The sequence below is a fragment of the Annulohypoxylon truncatum genome (genome assembly GCF_022578515.1).
Source record: "Annulohypoxylon truncatum strain CBS 140777 unplaced genomic scaffold F4807scaffold_10, whole genome shotgun sequence".
Taxonomy (NCBI): Eukaryota; Fungi; Ascomycota; class Sordariomycetes; order Xylariales; family Hypoxylaceae; genus Annulohypoxylon; species Annulohypoxylon truncatum.
In genome coordinates this window covers 651,903-669,525 of record NW_025953796.1, presented here as the reverse complement: position 1 = coordinate 669,525, position 17,623 = coordinate 651,903, and the positions used below count along the sequence as shown (strand labels likewise).

Below are 17,623 nucleotides of genomic sequence, written 5' to 3'. Positions count from 1 at the left end.
GACTTGTATGATAAATCGATGGGTGATTATTATGAGACTTTGGGGAACGGGGTGATAACGAAAATCCAGCGTGTAGACATAATATATGAGAGATCCATGTGTCTAACCATAAACTAAGATAATCTCCATTGTTTTTCTATTTGATTTAACAATCATCTTGATGGGAAACTAAGTAAAGAGGTTTCATGAGTGAACTTCAAATAAATGAGGCGATGTAGTTGTAATCTGTTTTATTGAATTTCGAGAAGAACATGAGAAGCTCGAATACAGCTTCATCTGTCATGTTAAGCGATTCTCTTATATTACTTTTATGTATCTATGCCGATTTTTTTAAGACAACGAAAATGGGGGTATCTTTGATTCTTCATAAAGTCCTCGACCTCAGGTGCTCCGTCCGTGTAGCTTTACTTGACTAAACGCAATAAAACGTCATCACGAAGAGTCCTTCTCCTTCTCTTTCCCTCCATCCTCAACCTCTTTACCCTCACCACCAGGGCCACTAGCAGCAGCAGCACCACCACCACCAGTAGTAGCACCCCACTTCTCAGCCAACCCGTCCAAAAAGCTATCCGCCATCTTCTCAGCGCGCTTCGCCCCGATCCTCGCCCTACGCTCCTCGATCTCCCTCCTCCGCTTCTCCCTGGCCTCCTCCCTCTCGCGCCTAACGCGCTCCGTATTCGCCCTCTCGCGCTCCAACGCCGCCATCTCCTCCCTCCTGCGCTCCTCCTCGCGGCTGAAGTTATAAAACCCGACGCCCTTCGTCCGGATCTCCGCGCCGCCGTCGAAGTGCGCGTCGGGCGGCGGCGTTGGGGATCGGTCCCGCTTCGCCGCCAGGTCCTCCATCCTCGCGTACGTCTCGGCCTCCGGGTCGAAGGCCGCGGACTGTATCACGTCGCCGAAGATCAGGTTTGTGGGGGCTTTGATGGGTTTTGCGGCCATGGCTTCGAGTTCCGCGGTGCTGAGCTCGACGCGCTGGCGTCGGCGCTGCAGGCGCGCGATCTCGGCGCGCGTCGCGCGGCGCGTGCGTCCGAACTCGTCTTTGAATTCGATGAGCTGCTCCTCCCCGCCTTCCTCTTCCTTACCCGCTTCGGAATCGGAGTCGTCCGTCCCGGAGCTCGAATAATTGTTGGCGTTGTTAGGGTCGTCTTCGGGATGTTTCTCAGCCCATTTGCGGTCGAAGTCGACGAGCGGCGCGGCCTCGCCCTCCTTCGCGATGTAGTCGCCGCGCTTCATGGCGGCGTATAGCCGCGCCTTCTCCTCCATCCTGCGGCGCGCGCGCGCGAGGTCCTGTTTCTCGTCCTCGGTGCCGCGGGGGTCTTTCAGCGACAGCTTCGCGGCGTCCCGGTCTCGGTCTGCATGCTCCCTACTTCCCTTTCCCCCATCTGCTGCTGCGGATCCCGGCTTCCGCTTTGCCTTGACGGAGAATATGTCGTCTTTATTTTTCGACGGGCGGGCGCGGCCGGCCGCTACGCTCGGAGACGACGCAGAAGTCGGGTCAGAGGCCGAGGTCGAGAGGAGGGAGGTCAGTTGGGATGCGAAGTCGAGGGAGCTGGAGAGCGGGATCTCCTTTTTTTGCCGTTTGGCGGGGCGTTGCCCGTAGAGGTTTGGGTCCTGCGGCATTGTGGATGGGGAGCAAAAGCAAACACCGAAAAGAGGCTATTTTACGGGATTCGGTAGGGGCAGTTTGGACGTCGGAAGCGGAGTAATCGTGGACGTAGATAGAAGTAGGAATGGGCTATTCCCGTACTGGTGGGACAAGAACGGTGTTAGGTTGGTGTTAGCTGGAGTTGGTGAGTGAGCGTATGAGGTAAGGCAGGAAGCTAAATTCCAAGGCTTGCGGCTTCCAAATCCCGTGTCTAACGCCATTGCTCCACTATAATTCTAGGCATGTTTGCCCCTTAAAATGCCCCGCGATCGGTCTTCTAACTTTAAAAAATTACCCCACGTTCAAAAGCACGCAAGGACATCTAGGACCGGATTTTACAGCGAGACTCAACTTGACGTTGAAAGAGATACGATAGGAATTGGTTAAAAATATGGCTGCTACTAACAAAGTCTTTGTTGCCATCATAGGTAATTAGCTCCAACCGCAGGAAAAGCTTCAAGGGAAACTCAATTGGCTAATCTACTTCATCTACTACTAAATAGGCGCCGGAGGGGTGGGCAAATGCTTCCTCTCACAGTTCCAGGCCCTATCGAAGAGACGACCTACACCTAAGCTAAGCCTCTCATACATTTCGACTAGCAAAAAAGCTCTCTTCAATGCCGACTATTCTTCTATCGAAGTTGACAACGTCGTCCAAGATCTCGCCGCCTCGACCAAAGCTCCCCTGAGCTTGCCGCAGGTAGCCGACTACCTAGCTGCAGCGCCTTCAAAGGTTATTCTCGTGGACAACACTAGCTCCCAAGATGTTGCTGATGCCTACCCTCTCTTCTTGAGCCGCGGTATCAGCATCGTTACTCCCAACAAGAAGGCATTTTCGGGTTCGTATAGGCTGTGGCAAGATATCTTCACAGCCGCTGCTACTTCCGGAGCTAAGGTGTACCATGAATCTTCTGTCGGAGCCGGCCTTCCAGTCATCTCAACACTGAAAGATCTAGTGGACACTGGTGATGAGGTGACCAAGATCGAAGGTGTATTTAGCGGAACTATGTCCTTCCTCTTCAACTCGTTCGCTCCCGTCGAGGGCTCTGGCGGCCTATGGTCTGCCGAAGTGAAGAAGGCGAAGGAATTGGGTTATACGGAACCGGATCCTCGGGATGATTTGAACGGTCTCGATGTTGCTAGGAAGCTAACAATTCTTGCGCGACTAGCTGGTCTCCCTGTTGAATCACCCACTGCCTTCCCAGTGCAGAGCTTGATCCCAAAGGAGTTGGAGTCTGTCGCGAGCGGTGACGAGTTCTTGCAGAGACTGCCCGAATTCGATTCTCGGATGGGGGAGACGAAACTTGCGGCAGAAAGTCAAGGCAAGGTGGTAAGGTTCGTGGGCAGCATCGATGTGGCTTCTAAGGCTGTTAAGGTCGGACTCGAAACATTCGACAAATCGCACCCGATCGCGGGTCTTAAGGGAAGCGATAACATTATTAGTTTCTACACCAAGCGATACGGATCAAACCCGCTAATCATCCAAGGCGCCGGCGCTGGAGGAGAGGTAACGGCGATGGGAGTAACCAGCGACTTGCTCAAAGTACTATCTCAAATTTCGTAATTAAAAACCGAGGAACAAAAATAGATTCGTATTTCGTCATGCATTATTGTCGTTTGTCTCTAACCCTATAAGCATCCGCATGTCCTGTGGCTAATCGTAGGTATGTCCCGAGTGGACGGGACGTCTCTGACTCGCGGATGGACCGGACGCAAGCGCAGTTGTGGAGCTGGCGCCGTTCGGTGATGTAGCTAGGCTTGTTCTTCGTTCTGTACCCTTGCGCGAGATGCGACCCGGTTCCGAAATGTCCTTAGGTTGCGGTTGGTTCAGTCGCCAAAGCCAAAGGCAGAAATCGAAGAGGATAAGGCTCATGACGGGGACGGCAAAAGCTAGGCTTGCTAATTTCTAAGTATAGCAAGTTAGCAGAAACGCTGAAGGCCGAGGACATTAGCTTGGTACTCACAAAAAAGAATGCGATCCATGAAATCGTATTCCAAATTCCGTCCGAGAACAGAGCAGTCTGGGGAATATGCGGGTACCAGGCCATGGTCAAGTCCACTGGTATCTTGTGCATTGTAGAAAGTTCGACGTTGACGAGAGCGTTGAAGGTAAAGTGGGTGGTAGTGGTAAGTAATTGTAAGACTCGGCGCGCGATCGCGTCTTTAATTGAGTTGATAAAATTACGGAACAATAGGTAGTTCGACTAGGCAACTAGGGTGCTATTGTGGTCGCAATGAAAGGTTTCTTTTGGGGCAGAGACCATATACTAAATAGTACTAGTATGGAACGTTGTAAGTTTTCAAAGTTTAAATCGTATGTATGAGGCTATTGTGTAAGAGAGAAAAGGAGGGAAGAGCGAGCGAAGGAATTAAGAAGATGACGACCGGGTCTAATAATAATCAACTTACCTGCGCAGATGTAAGGCACGGAAAGGAAGGGAAGAGTCCTCAGTCCCCTTAACACCCTTAACACGCAATTTTATTTATCTCGTGGTAATCACCCGAGCCTTATCTCTTTGACATATTGTATTTTTCTGAGACATTCGATGCAAACGAATACATTACTATACTTGCTCGCCTTGAGATGCACAGTCTCTTTTACCATCACCACTTTGGAATAGCTTCAAGGCCGACATAGTAAGACGACTTGATCAAGCAAGCCCACATAGGGATGTATACCGTCCATCGTGCCTGCTTCTGTCAGGATTACGTTTGCCCAGTGCAGGTTGTACGACATCCTAATAATATTGGACAGTTCCAATGTAAGTTCCCCCATCTCATCACTTTAGAATGAGACTGGCTGTCATTACGCAAGCATGGTACGTTGTCCAATGACATACCGATCACAAGTTACGTACAGGGGTCCTCAGGTGTTATTGGTTAGTGACGAAGTTCTAGCCCATCATTCTCCTTACTTGACTTTCTTGCTCAATACATATCAACAATCGACGGAAGAGAAAACAAGATTCTCGAAGAGTCGTAAGACGAACATGTCCTTGGCATATTGGTCTCACGATCTTCTAGAAGATGAAGATGGAGACCATGCTCGGCATTCACGACCGCAGTACTACGCTACCAGGGTCCACTCCATGACCCCCGCGTTACCTAAGCTTTCCGCCTTCCGTGGTCTGAGATCGACGACTTCCTAGTTTTATATTTCGCCAGCTGTCACCGCCTTAATTTACCCGCCATATGCCATATTTGTATCTGTATGCAACATACATGATACAGCATGTGTCATAATGGAAACGGGTTGAGAGAACGCCATCTTTCTGATTTATCTATATTTTCGATTTCGAGATAAGCTTGAAAAATTATCACCGAAACATCTCCAGTCGACGATGGCGACTCCATGGGCAGAGGCCGCGAGCCACGAGCAATTCTTCGTCCTACTAACAGGGGCTAATAGGTATGAGCTCCTCTACAAATAAGTGAAGAATTATCGTGTCTTAGATGGAAGGATTCTATAGTGGTGTCGGTCTCGGTATCGGCCAGCGAATCATCGACGAATTTCTTGCTTCACGATCTTTGTCCTCGCATTTGATTCTGATACCTACGACTCGCTCAGTTTCCAAGTCTCGCGACACTGTCATCGCCCTGCGCACCCACCTACAAGAAACAGCCAGCACCTCACACCAGCTTCGGTCACGAGCAGGCTCTGACTACGATCCTCAATCCGCTGTCTCTCGCGTTCACATCCTCGGTATTCAACTCGATCTTTGTAACCTTCAATCGATATATGGCGCCGCGAAACAGTTGATCCATGGGAAAGTGAGCGATCCAACTGGCGTCATCGCCGATGTGGAGATACCCCGTCTTGATGCTGTCCTGTTCAACGCCGGTATTGGTGGTTGGTCTGGGTTGGATTGGCTCGGGCTTGCAAAGCAATTCTTCCAGGTCGGGCTGGTGCAAAGTTGTACATTCCCTGCCTTCAAGAAAGCCCTGCCCGCCGCTGTGCTAGACCAACGCAAGCTCCTCGGAGATAAAGCTGCTGATTTGAAAACCCAACCACCTGAGCTAGCCGAGGTCTTTACAGCCAACGTCTTCGGTCACTATATACTCGCACATGAGCTACTACCGCTACTAAGTCGCTCGCGGCCCGACGAGCCCATAGGCCGAATCGTCTGGACAAGCACCATCGACGCCAGCCACGAACACCTAAGCTTCTCCGACTTCCAGGCGCGACACGGCAACCCGCCCTACGAGAGTAGCAAGCGGATCACAGACCTCATCTGCCTCACCGCGGACCTACCCGGCGTGCAGAAGGCGTCGGCCCCGTACTTCGCCTCGCCCGCCGCGGCTGACAAGCCAATCAAGCCGCGCTTCTACCTAACGCACCCTGGAGTCGTGTGTACGCCGCTCTTCCCCCTCTCCTGGTTCATGTTTTGGGGTTACTACGTTGCCATGTATATCGCCCGCTGGCTGGGCTCCCCCTGGCACCCCGTCGAGCCGTATCTTGGCGCCTGTGCCACCGCCTGGCTTGCTCTAGCGGACCAGCAGACTCTTGATCATCTACGCGCCGATCGTGTGAAATGGGGCACGAGTGCTTCTCGCACCGGCCACGTCGCGCCTAAGAAATCGGAGGTCGACGGCTGGGGATGGGATGGGAACGTTACGACTCCTAAGGACATGGAACATGAAGACGAAGCGGGTGTTTTACATAGGTTGGCTGGGCGTAAGTGGGACGCGCAGGACTTGACCGAGGAGAAGCGAGCGGAGTTCGAGAATGACGGACGCAAGTGCTGGGAGGAGCTGGAGAGGCTGAGGACAGCTTGGGAGAAGGCGCTTGGTGAGGGTGATGTTGCTAAGCAGTAGCTAGTAGCTTCGTGAGATGTTTCTAGCTTATCTTATTTGATTGCTTATACCGTGTATACCCCCGAAGCTTAGTCCGGGTTAATTGCCTGTCATGGCGTTGCGTCACATTGAAATATCACATATACCTACGATTTAGGGCGGTATTTATCATGGTGTTTTTGGTGTCTAATGCATATATTCCTAGTATTGAGAGTACAGTTATTTATGTACACGCATTTATTGAACCTATTCACACTAACTACAACATGGGTATATACCTAAATGACATCCATCAATGTACGCGAACTTGACCATGGAGGAGGACACGAACAAGTTGACATTATCCATCCATCCATCCATCCATCCATCCATCCGTCCATCCTCTTCCACGTCTTATACGTAATCCCACCCATCGCTCAAAATCCACAAAATACAACTAAAATGATATATAAAGCAAATAAAACATCTCTGGAGCCTGGTCTGGTCTGACCCGGACCGGTCTAGACCATCTCATCGACACAGCTCAAACGAGCTGAAAGAAAGAAAACGAAAAATAAATCCCAAATCCTCCTATGGCTTATGAAGCCCGTAAGCTCGTGTCCTGTCCTACCAGTTTGCCGAATTCCCGTTCCACCTAACTCCATCACGCTAGCGCTGCGAAGCTCGTTTACTTAGCAGTCCTAGCTCGTTCCCGGGCTAGCTAGCCTAGCCAGCACCATCATTTAAACCATGGATATCAAGGCCTTCCCTAATTCCTAATCCCTAAACAGCAGTCCCCACAGCCCCGTTCCCGTCAACAATACCATTATTACCATTCCCTTCGCCGCTGCTACTATTGCTACTCCTATCCCTATCCCTCTCATCGCTCCTTACTCTCCTCAAAGCGAGCTTATCCTTGCGCCCGAACAATCCCAGCGCCAACGGCAGCGGCACGGTGACGAGCGCCAGCACCGCCGTGAAGATAAGCGCATTATCCATATTCTGCGGCGGATTCGCGTTGTTGCCCGCCTTCAGCGCGTCGCTAATAACGATAAAGATACCCCCTAACAGCTGCCCTCCCGCCCACGCGATCGTGGACGTGAACTCGGGACTCATCGGGTGTCCCAACTCGCACAGGAACTCGAGAGCGACGGGGACTAGGGAGAAGCTCGCTGCGCCGAGGATGCTGAGGATCACGTAGGGGCCTGCGATGGCGCGGGTGCCCGGCATCCAGATGAAGATGAGATAGCACAGCCCGATGAGAGGCACGGCGACTTTGATGGCGAGCAGGAAGGCCTTCGTGCGGTCAAGGATCGGGCTGGTGACGGCGGAGGCGACGAGCCCGACGACGATAAGCAGGGCGCCCGCGATACCGGCGTCATCGGATGAGAAGCCGTACGGTAGCATGATCTGGTTGAGAAGCGAAGAAATGCTGTTGAAGAAGCCAACGTACACCGAGTACGGAATCAGGATCAGCCAGATCTCGAGAGACTTGAGAAGCCGCAAGGAGTCCTGAAGCGAGGCTTTGGGCGTCGAGCCTGAGGGACCTGGGGGCGTGGGTGGTGCGGCCGGGATGAAGAAAGATGGGAGCGCTGCTACAGAAGACTAAGGTTGGGTTTCGGGTTAGTTTAATCACTACCAGGGAGAAGCTACGCGAACGGACGTACGATGATAGCGACGTAGAGCACGGCGTCGGAAACATCGCCAGGCCCCGTGACCATGAACGGCACGACGAGCTGCCCGAGAGCGGCGCCGAATGGATTCGCCAAACTAGCTAAGGCCGTAGCAGCGACACGGCCCCTATCCGTAAACCACATATCGGAATATCGTGTCGGGGCACTCAACACGAAAGGTTGCGCCAATCCAGTGAGGATCTGACCAAACATGACGACACCGTACATCCCTCCATCACGGGAGTGAGATCCGGCATATCGGATCCAGTTGCCGGCGAGGATCAGCACGGCGGCGGCCATGATGGACGGCTTAGGCCCCCAGTGCAATGTGTAGATTGTTACGGGGAAGATGACGACGAAAGCGAATAGGAATGCCGTCGCGAGCCAGTTGATGGTGGACTCGTTCGTATTGTAGTAGATGGCCGCATCTTGCGAAACAGGCGAGAATGTTAGCCACTAGAGGATTTCGGGTGTTAGCCAGCTTATCGCATATCCTTTCGTGTTGGTGTTGGATATGTTAGAGTAGCAAAAATGCAAACTCGATAGGAGCACAACATCCTACCAAGGCGAGGCTACGATGCAGGGAAAGACGAAAATGAAGTGACAATGACAGGGTATGTGGCACGACGTCTACCGATTGGTAGATTTCGCAGCCATTCCTTATGGGGGGCATATCCTGCTTGTGGCGTAGAAGCTGTATAAAAGACAGTAACTTACATCCCAACTGACGATGATATTTAGCAGTGTGAGCTGCACGAGACCGAACCACCGCCTCTTGTACACCTTATATGTGATGCTTCCGCGGTCGCCATTCTCGATCGAAGCGTTTTCTAATTCTTCCCGAGACTGGTTGGCGATGGCTGCCAGATCGTTAATGTCGACGTCGGTCGTGCCGGAAGCGAGACGCAAGTGGCCGCTTTTAGTGTGCGAGCTCTTGCCAGACGAACCGGAGCCTATGGGATTGAGGGCGTACTCGTCGCGTGCCTTCTTCGCGATAGCGCCGTCGTCGTAATCGTTGTTCGTCGGCGTGACGGCCTCCTCTTCGTTCGATTTGCGGCTATTGAGCGACATTATGGCCCTCTGTGGTTCCCGTCCGTCCCGCGGGCGCCTGTGTTTCTTTCTTGGGACGTCCTCCTTCGGCTGGCTGTCTTTCACGAGCTTTTTAGGTATTTCCCTTATCGGAGTCTCAGATATTTTCGGTTAGCCGAATTGTCGCCCCGCGTCGATCTTCCAAGATCTCTCCAAATTCCTAGATTCCCACCAGCCAGCCAGCTGACTTATTATTACTATCCGATAGCTATATATTTACTTTCGTCGAATATCGAATATCGTGGCCTTTTGGGTTGCACAAGGTAGTTTCACCGTTGAGAAACATCAAGTCGGTATGTCTCAATCTCGCATCGTCAAAAGAAACGGCACAGGTGCGGCACAGATACGACACACACGGCCAACAAAAAGTGGCCCAAGTAATGGACAAGATTAAACTCGGCTAAGAGATCATGGATACAATGTGGTATCCTGATAAGAGAAGGAATAAAACAGGACTAGTATTGCCTAAGAGGAAACCATCTCCTCTACGTATGCTCGTCTCATATCAAGACAGACTTCCAGGCTGAGGCCGGTTTAGGTTGTTGTTTTACAACGATCAAAAAGCTACGAGGACCATCCAAAACAGGGGTACGTCCAACGTCGAAAGCGACCAACACATGGGTGCTTTCCCAATAGAGAAGCGACGAGGAAACCGAGCAACTTTGATAGGTGGAGCCTACGAACAGATAGGCCGATTAAGTTAGTAGCACACCCCACAGAACACCCGGTTCTTTCACCAACATAGAAAGGTGCGCCTGAAAGTTGGGAAACTGTGAGGTAAGTCCCTGGTAAATCTAAGGCAAGCGCAAGCAAGATAATAACCGTAGAGTTATAGCGTTTCAGCTACGCACAGCATCAACTCTTAACGAGCTTCGCCAGGGATGCGGTTGGAGGGCGGCCGGGGCACACCTACCACATCGGGCGACGGTTTCCGTGTAACATAACCCCTCCAACCCTCCTCGAGTCTCGAAGGGTTTATGCCATTGTAACCCATAAATCTGTGTATCCCGCCTGTGACCCGGCATTGAATCGGGCCATCTTCGACGTCCGTTGAGTTTCTCTCGGCCGCTCTCTTGTGACATGTGCTTGCTGTGCGTCAACATCTGCTTGATTATAGGGTGATTGTGTGTATTGAAACAACCCCTTAAAAGTAGATAGGGCTATATTTTAGGTGTGGTATAGGCATTCAAGTTGCTGGAATGAGACTCTATATACTAGTAAGTTGAGTCTGCCGTTACATTTCACATAGTTTCAATGCCACTTGAATATTCTTACTGTTGAAGTTACATTTCCAAATGTCACTGTGAAAAGGGGTTTTCAATTGTGGTCGACAGGCACTTAGGTAAGTCTCACCCCGTGGTATTTCCAAACCTCCTATCTACCTAAGTAGGTATTATTATATAAGCTTCTATGGCCAGATTGTTAGTGAAGCGTATTGGTTTATTTCATGAAGATCAAAAAGCAATCCATCCCAACATCGGATACTATAAAATAGAGTGACCGCGAAGACATACGAGGTATCATCAGTCAATGCGTCTAAGGGTAACGCACGTCCGCTTAACACCACGCACGATACCTATAAGCAAATGAACTAACAATAGAAGTTGAAAATATACCGAACGGGGGGATGAGGAACAGAGATCTATTTTAATTTATAGTTGATAAGGCAGTCTATGATACATAGAGCAGGCGGGCTGAAGTACCCCGGCCGCGTGCAATCCGCTCGAGCCGCACATCGTGTTACAGAATCACCACCGCTTGGCCGATTCGGCAGGGGCCGCGCAAGGGTAGCCGGGTTGTTTGATCGAAAATCCACCAGCACCATCGTTCTAGAAGTTCCGAGGGCATGTTGTGCATGGTGCCGGCGGTTCCCGGAGCGGACTTGCGTCTTTTATTTGAGGACGGACCAGAGCTTGGGAGCGGCGCATTGGCTGGCGCAGTGCGCGAGGTGGAAGACTAGAAGCCGGAATGTTCTATTAGCTCGCTGTCCATATAGTAGACATATAGGAAGCCCGACGCATTCCTGTAAGGGAGGATGCGCCGGACCAATATATGGCGAGCCTTACATTCTTCAACACAATCTTCTTTGCCTTGTTCGTCGTCCGAGGCGTTTGTAACACGCTCAACGCATTCGTCAAAGTGGTGTTTAGCAGGTGAGCACTGCTTGGAGTTTTTGCATTCTATATTGGTAGTCGTTAGCCGATATCCAATAGCGTCGTGCGATTTATGTATTATGTATTTGGTGGGATGATGCCTTCAAGGACGTGGTAAACATTGTTGTATACAGTCGTTTCGAATTGAAGACCCCATATACGAGGGATAACATGAATGTAATGTGACGAACCTTCCTCAAATTTTTCTTTAGGATCCTCGATCTCCTCTTCGTCTTCCTCTTCTTCCTCCTCCTCGGCCTCCTCTTCCTGAGAGTCCTGGTCAACGATTAGCCGACTTTCCCGACAATATCAAGTATGTGTAGAAATCCAAAATTCCACCAGATTCTAGATCGCAAGCCGCAAGCTTGGATCTGGGGGAATTTCGAATTTCGGACTCGAGCTTTCTCGTGTGCGTTTTTGGTGTGGGGGAGATCGTACATTGTCCTCAGCTGGAGCCTCAGCTTCGACGGTGGTCCATGGCGTCACCGCCTCAACGAGGTCTTGGATGCTGTCCCAGATACCCATTTTGCTCGGAGCGGATGTCGGGCGGTTTGAATGCCTTGCTTGCTTTCGGGGATGAACGAGGGTTGGTGGTGAACTGCGGTCTCCGATAAACGTTGGCACTGAGAAAAATAGAGCATCACCAATTGAGCTATTTTGATTGGCCGCGGTTATGAGCTTCAATCACGTGATCCGAGCCCGATCCCTTCCGCCTTCGAAAGCTTATATCGTTAGGTCATAGTATGCTTAAGTACATGTATCACTGTAAAGCTTCGATATATTTAATATGGTATGGGATAGAGAAATATGCGCTTTATATCCACCATTCGTCAACAGTATTTACGTAAATGGCATCATTTCGATGTCTAGGTACGGTATGTGTACTCTCATAAGATCACTAATCTTTGACTTAGGTATTTTAATTCCTGATCGCCACTGTGCTAAAACCTACAACTCCGAAAACCTATTAGCAGGAGACGCAAGCTGTAGCTCGCCGCTTCACCTAATAGACCTAGGTACTAGAAATAGCTAGACCCTCGTTCTTCATACGACACAACTAGCTGTTCGCATTGTATTCCGCTTGTTATTCTTGTAGTATAGATAGATACCTATTATTCTTTTCCTTATCTTCACTTTCCTCGCAAATCGGCTTCGTCACCCTTTAAGCTACGAATCTGCCGACCTAATAGCGCTTAGAATATGACCAGGATACAAACACGTAGATAGTAGCTACGCTAGCACACCGAATGTCGTTTTTCAGTGGCAGGGGTATCAAATTCTTATTGTGTCGATTCCAAAAAGACCCATTAACCAAGGACCTTAAGTAACCGAATTCGTCGCCGACATCAGACGACGGCTTCGAGATTCTATAGTGGCTTATAGGCCGACTTCATCATTCCCTTTCTGCTTCTTCCCGCATTCGTTCGTCGAAGCGCATGCTGACCGCCTGAGCCTGAGCCTCGTCATAGTTTGGTGGGGGCTCATCTGGAGTTTGCTGGTGGGCCTGCTGTTCTCGAACTGCTTCGTCTGCCCGTCGAGCCACCTCGTTTACTTGGCTGGCGCCATCGCCACCTTGAGGGCCACTATATTCTGGTAATTGTTCGTCATGAACTGTCTGTGCCCAATTGCTTTGGCCCGATTCCTCCGCAATCTGCGCCGCGTGGTGAAGGCGCGCTTTAAGCTCCACGAATTTCGATTCGAATTCGCTAGAACCGCCATCCTTGAATGTCAATCTCAGATTCACCCTCGGAAACTCAGGCGGGATATTGCCGTCAGGTACTGGTCTCACAAGAGCCTCCCAATACCACGGGCCTATCCATGATGAACACATGCGGCTGTCCTGACAGGCTAATATCTTAGATGAAAAAGACTTGAATTGATCCGTAGGCTTGGAAGGTAGATAGATCAACTAAGGGTAGAGGTTAATCTAACACTCAACTCTAATATCGTGATACGTGGTGTTACCGCTTACCCTTTGGTTCGTTATGTATGCCGTGCCACTCTCGCTCTTGATGCTGAGAGGAGGGACGCCGGCTGGTTGGTTCGGTGCGGTTATGCTGAGAGCTATCCTGCCTCTTGTCCTGTGTAGGATAGTCTCATGCGGCAGAGGCTCTATCTCCCCGGCCCGGGACAGCATGACCCAGCTAGCATCCAAGTTAGTGTCCTCCTCACCCCGGTTGCTCTGGCTAAGGATATACGACGCATGTTGGTCGTGAAGGCCGTAGTCCATTATGACGATGGGAGACGAACGGCGCAAGATTAATTACGCATGCAAAGCGTAGAATAAAGAGCGAGGCTCTCAGGGAGGATAAGGACGGATATTACATCCTAGGAGTCGCGGATGGGAGAGAAAGGGGAAAGAAAGGGGGAGGTTAGGTAAGGGGAGGGATGATGAGGACGATGGCCTAGGGCTCGTTCGAGGCTCAAGCCGATGGGAATAGGATACAGGCAGACAAGAGAAACTCATACATACTTTATTGACATTTCGGACAAATTTGGTGGTCAGCTCTCGGGTCTTGTGCACAAGTCCTAGCAAGGCCAACCGAGCTCCTGGGATTCGTCGGCACAAGAAAAACCGGCAAGGTCCCAGCGATTTAGGTGACAGGAACTGGCTCGGTGGGCTCTCGCTGGCCTCGGAGCGGCACGGCTTGCAGGTAGTTTGATGGAGATGTTGATATTGATAATAGTGGGCCACTAACACGGTAGCCGCTGGAACTTGCGCTGCCGGAACTGGTAGCAGAACGGCGCGCGACTGGTACGACAGAACTAGCAGGGCTCTACAAGGTCTCACAGGTGTGGAGTGGCACTTGTACTGTGTAGGCGCTGGAATAGCTCTAGTGGATGGCGAAGTTTGATATTGACTGATGGGGTGTGCAATAGGGAGGATTCCTGTCTTCAGCTGCAAGGCGCAAAACCGGGAACTGGTTTCCTGGTTCTCGATAACCTAGGTATCTGCCTATTTGACAACGGTGGTGATAGTGGTAGGGGATGATGATGCTCACGTCCAAGGGGGGGTTTTCCAGTCGGAAGGGCCGACAATGTACCTGAAACCGTTGAAGTAAGTAAGTTTCTACTGGTAGGTCGGAAAAGCCTTTCTCGATTCTCGATAGAGCGATAGAGCGATAGAGCACTGGGCAGCAGTGTGATGGATGACGAAGACCTGATTACAGGTGGTATGGGTAAGCGATATTCGCCGGTTCGGTACGGCTGGGCAGGTGGGAAAAGAAGAGCTCTAGACCAGGGATAATTTATGCGTGCCAAGACATCGCCCAGACCCCGGTCCAAAAGCCCTAAGGCAAGGAGCTAAGAATGGAACGGACTAACCTGAGTAAGAAGGTGGCGGTCATTCAAGTTCAAGCCACCGGTACCTCTGTCTCACGCTAAATGAACGTGAGGAGTCATGTATCATAATTAGATAAGATTGATTAGGCTCCATCACACAAAGTTGTGATACCTAAGAGGGGTAAAGTTCCAAGATGTCACCTCTCGAACTTACCTAATCTACAGTACTACCTACATGATGCATAAAACTTTCTTAATTGATATTAAAGTGAGACTGCCTTGGATTTGTCTTGTGTACATATATAGGTTGATATGTACGTATAATAAGCATACCTTAGGTAGGTACCTGTGAATGGAGGTGCGTACTTATTCGGTCATTTCGTACATTCTCATTGGCTCTATAGCTATAACCTTTCACATGCTTTAATATCTCAGGTCAAGTATCTTACGCCTCACACATACATCACAACATACTGCAGTGGGCTATGAGCGGAACGGCCAACTTGGATGTTGAGAAGAAGTAAAGTAAAATAGGGTATTACTTAAAAAGGAAGAGCAAATAGTTTATTTTTATTTTGATTCCTAAACCATCAATGTTAGCAACTACCTACTTACTATATTGTCCCATAGACTTGGCAAGTGCAAGTCAATCCACTATTGGCTAATTACGTAACCATGCCTTTGTTGGAACTACCTATCCGACTAGTAGATCCTTCAGCTCGTTTGCCTTCTCATTATTCTTAGACATTTCCAATATATCTTCTCGGCACCCTTTTTCTTTTGGATTACACAATTTGGAACATGGCATTAATAACTCTCAGACGTCAAGAGATATCGAGTATGGCTAGCTTACAATATGCAAAGAAGCAAAGAAGCAAAACCAAAAAAGCCCTTACACGAAACGCAATATAGATAAGTCCTCGGACCGTACCGTCAAACCAACCACGTCGACTTCAAAGGTTCTCAAATGTTCCAACGAGCATTGGTCTCCTCCGGTCTTGACTTACCACGGCCAACGACAAGCTAGGGTTGGCAGGTTGGTTCAATGCATAGTACACACACATTGGCTATGCATCATGAAATTAGGGTCGTCGGTTGGAACCTGATCATCAGTGGTCACTCCGCCTTATCATGATCTTCAGAGTCGTTGACGAGCAGAGTTATTGTCGAACGCCTCGGTTGATCTAGGCTTTTTCGGTTGTCTGTTGTCAACCCCGTCGAACCCAGTTTCTCTTTCCCCTCTTTCTCCCGATCTCATGTTTTTCTGGTTGTCTGTCAGGGTCCCGTTTTGTACGATACCGGCGTACCGTTCAACTTCCTGGTTCAGTGTGTTGACACACATGATTGATTCATCGGGTACTCGGTCATTGGCTGCGAAGTCTGCGTACCATGGCTAGCCTCCCGAGTTTCATCCATATTTCCGGGCCTATCAGAGCCTACGAAATGACCCAAACCGAAAGAATCATGCAGAGGCTATCACTTACGCAGACCTGGGGACGAGACCTGCTTGTCACCCCAAGCCCGCCAAGTGCTTCGGACCCCATGATATCTTCGGAGAGCATTCTATTCCCCGGTTCACACATATACAAATGCGACTTTACAGAACCAATGTCATTCTTATTGCACTGTCATCTGTGGGATCTACTTCCTGCTCGTCGGGAGCCCATTTGATTGGTTCACCTTCAACTGAGGCTCCGCATCAAGAAGGGACTTATCATATTTTACACCGGTCTCCCCGCGCAACGTCTCTTAGATGAGACGCTTCATGTCATCGGTCTAGCCTGGTAGAGACGAAGAGGCATCATGCTCTCGGGGCGTTACGTTACGTTAATTGTATCTTGATAATGCTGACTTCCTCATGACCCCAAAGTTAAATCCTCCACGGCCTACAGTTCGAGCGAGGGCTGGTCGAATCTAATTTGTTCTTATAATTCGGTCTAGCATGCATTGCAGATCATTAGCTCGGGCAATCTCTTCCCAAACCGAACTTTTCTTGAACAGAGCTTGTTATTCATTCATCTCAGCCTATCGTGCAGTCTCTCGCCGCCTGTCCAAACCACGTCAGTCAGCGGATACACTCGGAATAGACCGAGCACTATGCTGAAGATCTTTACGGCTAAGCAGGATCGAATTTCACAATTCCAGGATGCTGCCTCGACGCATTGGGACCCAAATAGGCGAAGGCAACCTTATTCATACGACATCGATGCGCTTCCAGAACCGCCAATGCTTACATCATGTCCCATGAGATATACTATGGCCCATAATGGGAAAGCCTGCGTGATGTAACGGCTCGATAAAACCTGCTCGTACTGTCGCTGATCGACCTCTCAAACTATTACCAGGACTAGCGATGGCGGTATGAAGCTGAACGTGGGTCGGTTCCTCCGGCAGAGAAGCACGCGGCACGATTATGCAATTCACGCATAGTCCAAGCCAATGTCTACCGTATCCACCTTAGGAGTATACGGGACGAAGCGAATACCCTCGCATGGTTAGCCGATAGCGGTCGGAAGCATACGGTATAGTTAGTTTCAGACTCTTACTACTGACTAGTTAAGGTTAGCCCTGCCGTCTTCTATCTAAGGACGCCATCCTTCGTTTGGATTATGGAAGATTCCATACGTGACGATGGGGTACTTTGGGACGTTAGGTAATTAGACATTATTCATTACTAGTATTGCTAGCCACTGGCTCCATTGAGGAGTGTAAAATCGGCCACCGGCAACGCGACTCGTTTGTCTGGTGGACTTGGCTATATATCGTCAGCCGTACTCGGACGCCTATGCTAGGTTTTCACCGCCCCTAGGCTTGCGAAGTGGCCCCTCGAGCGGCCTTAGGCACCCCGATTCGGCAGCCCTAGATGGTTGATCGACTATAACAGCCAGCACCCGAAGCTTCTTCAGCCACGTAACCGGCAAAGAAGCACGAGGTCATACGAGTCGCAACGCCAGTGGCTTACCAAGACACAGAAACAGGATACAAAAGCAAGGTACGGTACACATCAC

At 50.2% G+C, this 17,623-nt stretch overlaps 7 protein-coding genes across 7 annotated transcripts; 2 read left to right on the top strand and 5 right to left on the bottom strand.

Annotated features, from left to right (window-relative positions):
• Positions 1-213: 213 nt before the first annotated feature.
• F4807DRAFT_419837 (uncharacterized protein) lies at positions 214-1,880 on the bottom strand. Its single transcript, XM_047997444.1, has one exon. It carries the CDS (start codon positions 1,618-1,620, stop codon positions 433-435), a length of 1,188 nt encoding a protein of 395 aa, XP_047855831.1. The 5' UTR covers positions 1,621-1,880; the 3' UTR covers positions 214-432.
• Positions 1,881-1,945: 65 nt separating this feature from the next.
• On the top strand, positions 1,946-3,924 carry F4807DRAFT_419836 (homoserine dehydrogenase-domain-containing protein). Its single transcript, XM_047997443.1, has 2 exons — positions 1,946-2,073; positions 2,149-3,924. The coding sequence occupies exons 1-2, from the start codon at positions 2,037-2,039 to the stop codon at positions 3,207-3,209; spliced, it is 1,098 nt and encodes a 365-aa protein (XP_047855830.1). The 5' UTR covers positions 1,946-2,036; the 3' UTR covers positions 3,210-3,924.
• F4807DRAFT_32982 (uncharacterized protein) lies at positions 3,255-4,156 on the bottom strand. The gene is made up of 3 exons (XM_047995259.1): positions 4,055-4,156; positions 3,610-3,922; positions 3,255-3,551 (listed from the first exon to the last, which is right to left on the bottom strand). Exons 2-3 carry the CDS (start codon positions 3,718-3,720, stop codon positions 3,300-3,302), a joined length of 363 nt encoding a protein of 120 aa, XP_047855829.1. The 5' UTR covers positions 3,721-3,922; positions 4,055-4,156; the 3' UTR covers positions 3,255-3,299.
• Positions 4,157-4,986: 830 nt separating this feature from the next.
• F4807DRAFT_450980 (uncharacterized protein) lies at positions 4,987-6,460 on the top strand (the record flags this gene model as incomplete). The annotated part of the gene is made up of 2 exons (XM_048000188.1): positions 4,987-5,054; positions 5,116-6,460. 2 exons carry the CDS (start codon positions 4,987-4,989, stop codon positions 6,458-6,460), a joined length of 1,413 nt encoding a protein of 470 aa, XP_047855828.1.
• A 397-nt stretch (positions 6,461-6,857) lies between these two features.
• F4807DRAFT_33081 (MFS general substrate transporter) lies at positions 6,858-9,590 on the bottom strand. Its single transcript, XM_047995272.1, has 3 exons — positions 8,809-9,590; positions 8,086-8,547; positions 6,858-8,023 (listed from the first exon to the last, which is right to left on the bottom strand). Exons 1-3 carry the CDS (start codon positions 9,160-9,162, stop codon positions 7,202-7,204), a joined length of 1,638 nt encoding a protein of 545 aa, XP_047855827.1. The 5' UTR covers positions 9,163-9,590; the 3' UTR covers positions 6,858-7,201.
• Positions 9,591-11,641: 2,051 nt separating this feature from the next.
• Positions 11,642-11,966, bottom strand: F4807DRAFT_33032 (uncharacterized protein). Its single transcript, XM_047995269.1, has one exon. The coding sequence runs from the start codon at positions 11,856-11,858 to the stop codon at positions 11,679-11,681; it is 180 nt and encodes a 59-aa protein (XP_047855826.1). The 5' UTR covers positions 11,859-11,966; the 3' UTR covers positions 11,642-11,678.
• A 162-nt stretch (positions 11,967-12,128) lies between these two features.
• On the bottom strand, positions 12,129-13,895 carry F4807DRAFT_32962 (uncharacterized protein). The gene is made up of 2 exons (XM_047995255.1): positions 13,306-13,895; positions 12,129-13,242 (listed from the first exon to the last, which is right to left on the bottom strand). Exons 1-2 carry the CDS (start codon positions 13,561-13,563, stop codon positions 12,727-12,729), a joined length of 774 nt encoding a protein of 257 aa, XP_047855825.1. The 5' UTR covers positions 13,564-13,895; the 3' UTR covers positions 12,129-12,726.
• Between the last annotated feature and the right edge of the window lie 3,728 nt (positions 13,896-17,623).